This window comes from Anneissia japonica, unplaced genomic scaffold (assembly GCF_011630105.1).
Source record: "Anneissia japonica isolate Jap-2015-1 unplaced genomic scaffold, ASM1163010v1 scaffold1005_len2656397_cov198, whole genome shotgun sequence".
In the NCBI taxonomy this organism is placed as follows: domain Eukaryota; kingdom Metazoa; phylum Echinodermata; class Crinoidea; order Comatulida; family Comatulidae; genus Anneissia; species Anneissia japonica.
In genome coordinates, this window is record NW_022683792.1 from 1,429,863 (window position 1) to 1,434,751 (window position 4,889).

The 4,889-nt window shown below is 30.8% G+C and overlaps 1 protein-coding gene across 4 annotated transcripts in view; it reads right to left on the reverse strand.

The window, feature by feature from the left end:
• The window catches only part of LOC117102026 (band 7 protein AGAP004871-like), a 21,950-nt gene that overhangs the window by 6,126 nt on the left and 10,935 nt on the right, over positions 1 to 4,889 (reverse strand). For 2 of the 4 annotated variants that reach the window (XM_033242244.1, XM_033242255.1), the window contains exons 2-3: positions 1,952 to 2,049; positions 1,002 to 1,157 (exon numbers count right to left, since the gene is read on the reverse strand). In XM_033242244.1, the coding sequence (XP_033098135.1) occupies positions 1,002 to 1,157; positions 1,952 to 2,049 (254 nt within the window). The remainder of the gene's footprint in view (positions 1 to 1,001; positions 1,158 to 1,951; positions 2,050 to 4,889) is intronic. The other 2 variants (XM_033242249.1, XM_033242263.1) reach the window with 1 other exon arrangement.

Consider the following 4,889-nt stretch of genomic DNA (forward strand, 5'->3'; position numbering starts at 1 on the left):
TAATGTACCGTTTGCTCCTGTCATTACACATACACAATCCTCGTAGCAACACGATCATTAGCGTGGTTCTGACAACTGGGCATTTCGCTGTGCGCCACCTATTTTCACTTACAAAACTCTACAGAAACGCAACCGTTTCTACAGTACGTGTAGGTTAGTCTACAAATGTCGCCTAAAGTAATTGATTTTACCCGGCAGAATGAAAGAAGGAAACTCCGCTTCTCAGTTGTCTTAGGCGCAGGTTTTTTGACAAACAATGACCTTTCAGAGGTCAAATTGCTGCCAAGAATATGAATTGGCTGCTTCGCAGCAATTAAAAAGTTTCATCCCATCCAATATACTTAATGTGAATTAAATATAAAAATAATGTAATAATGTAATGTATTTAAATATCTATATTGTACATAAGCAAACAAAAAAAATTAAACACCATACAGTGTTATGTCACGATCTCACGTGATACTACTCTGTTGTTATCGTTGCAAAATTCGTTCAACCAGACGCCATTATCTCCACTGACAAAACATTGATTAAAATTTCTAATGTAATTATTAAGATGTTGTATCTTAGTTTTTCTTTGTAAATTTTAATTGATGATTAAATGTATGTTCGATAACTAATATAAATGCTAGCTTTTGTGTTTTTAGTACATTTTGAGGGTAAAATATTAAATTTTAAAATGCCTATTCCAGAAAGCCTATAAGTCATTAAGGCGTAATGAACTGTAACCAACGTCTGGTTGGCAGCAGAAGGCGCCACCTGGTGTTGTGACGACATGGCTGTGATACTTTATAAATTATAAAAAGTAATCAAATAGTTTCATCCTGTCCAATACACTTAATGTGAATTAAATATAAAAATAATGTAATGTATACATTTCTTTATAGTGCATAAAAAAAAAAAAAAAAAAAAAAATTAAACATTTAAGATTTATTGTAGATTATTATTGTAATACCATTATTGTATTACCATTATTGTAGATGAGTGATAAATGAACTCACCTCTTGTGGGGGTACATCAAATGAGACAGTTCTCAGGTCCACCTTCACATAATTATCAATGCAGGGCAGAATAAAAAAGAGACCAGGACCTTTAGCTTCACCAGGTAGCAACAGACCCAGGCGAAAGATAACAGCGCGTTCATACTCCTGTACCATCTGAAGGATCGAACAAAATCTGTAAACAAGCTTATTCTTTAAAAAAATGATGATTCGGATAAAATTCAGTGAATTTTTAAAATATTATATGTATCCAAATCATCATTTAATGATTTAAAAATTAAAAGGTAGTTAGGATACATGAAATACAGTATAAATAATACTAAGATATAATAAAATTAATTTGCAATCCTTTTCAATAATATGTTGGTCTTAACTGCTTATTGCCACGGTTTTGATTCACTTTACATTATTCCCTTGGTGAGTCATTACAGTAGGTATCATTCATATCAATCATGGAACATAATCTGGTCCCTGGGGGAGTATTCCGTATAATGTTGCAGCTAGCTACTTGAATGATCAGTACATTGGCATTTATATCTGCCAGGTGCCCAGGGTGGAGAGAGAAAACATGGTATTAAAGTGCCTTGAACAATGACCCATGACTCGAGCCTCAGATCTTTTGACTGAATGTCAAAAATTTACCATAATTCATCACATGAAATCCATACACATCAAAAAACTTACATATTATACTACTGTATACTATAAAGACAATTGCTATTGCATTTCTACTACAATTTTTTTAATATAAAGATTTTTATCAGCATTTGATATCAGTCTTATCCACTGAAACAGCAATAATATTTGTAATTTTTATATTTCCATTTTGGTTTTAAAAAGATGCTTACTACCATTCTTCAAAAAGTTTTGACAAAATATACTTCTTTTTTATTTGACGTTATTTATTAATGTAGTGAAATACTGCATAAAAACTATATAAGATTACTTACACGGAGAGTGTACGCAAGAGAAAACGGAAATGTGAATATGACAATAAGGTACGACAGGAACACTAGCACATACGTACAACATCCCCAGTCCTGAGCTGCTGAAATTAAACATTTAATAAATAAGAGTATAGCAAACTTGTTCCATTTTTTATTCATTTATTCAGTCAAAATCAACATAAAATCACGGATGTCACAAAATTGCATAAAATTTAGAACAAATGTACACTGAATAAAAGTAAAGTGTAAAAACATTGTAACAAAAAGGTTAAAAAATTATATAATTTTTTTTTTTAAGGATAAAAAAAACCCTAAAAATTAATCAGGAATTATTATTACTTTTTAAAAAATAAGAAAAATAAAATTATAAAAAATAACAATAAGAGCAATAACAGAAAAGACAACAATAATACTAAAACAATAATAATGCAAGGGTGGTTGGAGAATTTGACAATATTTTTCTGGATACAGAAGAGATTGAACTTTAAATAATGAATGTAATTATGTAAAATTCATAAATTACAGTGATAATGAAATTAGAATTAGAAAGGAGTTTAATTAATTTCAAAGGTTACATCCTCATCAAAGGGAGAGATAATCTATGGACAGATGAATATTCATGAATATTCAAATTGAATGTAAGCTATGTAGAAAGGAAATTGATAATGACATGTTAAGTAGTATTGTATGGAGAGTTCCCTATGCAAATTTAACAGGTTGAAGAAAAGACTTAATTCCTATAAGATTACAATACAGTACTTCACAATACTGTATTCAGACTTATTTATTACATATTTATTATTGTTTATCATACACTAATTCATGTTATTGTTGAATTGCTAATCACAAATGACCAAATGTGGCAAAGACAACCCAAACCAGTCACTCGTCGCAAAAATTTTGAGTTAGTAATAAAGTGTCGGAGAGTAAAATTATAGCTATAAAATGGTAAAAAAATCATTCAAATCGTACATTTCCTTATGAAGTTACAAGCGTTTAATCACACAGCTGTTTAAAAAACAATATATGAGAAATCAGCCTTCAAAGTTTATGATTTCATGCATTNNGCATTTCTCATGCAGAAACTATCTTTAAATCCTTAAAAATTGTTGTTTTAACATTGAAAATGGGGAAAATAACAGCATAGAATGATGTATAGACATATAAAGGTTAGTTTAGTGCAATAAAATAGATTTTTAAAAATTTGACATTCCAACATGTTTTGGCCAATTTCTCTGTAACACGATTTGCGACGAGTGACTGGTTTGGCTTGTCTTTGCCACAGATACTGGGCACTGATACTTATTTTAAGATTTTTTAGACAACACAAGAAAAGCATAATATAATAGTTTATGCTATTTCAAGATAATATCCTGAAATATAGTAATATCAGTGGCAAGTTTCAACTTGTAAACAAAATAAAATAAATGAGAGCAATACGGATTAAGAATGAGAATAAATATACTTCATGAGTTTCACTTTAAATATAATGAAATCAGTCAAGGCTGTGATATTCAATTGGACACACAGCACTATACATTAATGTGAGCTGATCTTCAGCAAAAAAGGGAAAATATTGCAGTCAAGAAAGTTCATAATATCATTGGTGAAAAAGAAAATGGTAAAAATTTCAATTATGCCACTACTTAACTGACATAATCTTTAATTGACATATTCAAGGAGTTATAATTACGTATTACTGCATACATCCACAGTAGATAAAACTCCATCATTACTGGGTATGGAGAGATTGATATTCAAAATTGATGTGTTTGAGTCATGTGCAGCTAACACCATCCAGCAGTTTTACATAAGGAAGGTTGTAGAATCAGGTCGATAACTAAGAAGACTGGATTTAGCTGATGATTTGTGAGAATAAGTAGAGCTATATTATGTCATATTTCAAACTGATAGAGTCTGCATTGATGATAAGTGATCGAAAACTAAATTTGTACATTGATATTATAGATGAGCTGAGGGTAATCAATTCAAGTAATTATGATTGATTCAAGTAGGATTTTACCATGGCATAGAATCAGTTGTGAGGAAGGGCATTATAATTCAGGATACCTGAAAACTCCAGAAAGAGAAATGATACAATTACTGTATATCACAATAAATGTGTACTGCTATATGACTGTAAACAAATATGCAAACTATATATGCAAACAAATACCAAACTATGAAGACTTTGTTAAAAATTGAAAATTTGAAAACGATAAATTGAATAATTGTCGTAAGATGCAAATCAAATTGCAAAGTGAGAAAAAGGGTCCCGGGTTCAACCTTGTGACAGCATGTACAGTGGTACATTCATTGTAAACATGATCCCATGGTGACAGCCTGATTTGGAACTTTTTATCCCAACCCATCAACTCCACTCCCTAAACCTTTGAGAGCTCGATCAGCTCTCCAGGCATTCCCTAGTCTCAAGAAGAGACTTAGCAATGGTTATGAAATCATTATGGTAAGTCTACTCCCAAGCCTAATTAAGAGATAGAGCAGCAATTGTTCCAAAAGTTCAGCCTAAAAAACAGAATTAGGTTATCATACAACACCTAGTGTATTAAAAGATCAGCGCTCCACTCTAATGCCTAATCATTAGATCAAGATGTTCAAAATGATCTGCTTTCTCGTCTGCTTTCAATTTGCAAGCCTCACAGACTTGATTATACAGCATCAACCATTAATGGAGTAGAAATAAAATATGAAGAAAAACATATAATAGGTTAATACAGTACATTATGATCAATAATTACACAATAAACACTCTTGCTTTTTCTATTAGTATTATCCTACCCATAGTGCAGCAGTACAATATATCATTATTTTTATTGATTGAATACATATTTAATCATGCATATCATCACTTGCCACTTCATTATTTTCATTTCATTAATCTATAGAAAATGTTTGTGACTCCCTGTGTTGGGGAAAAATA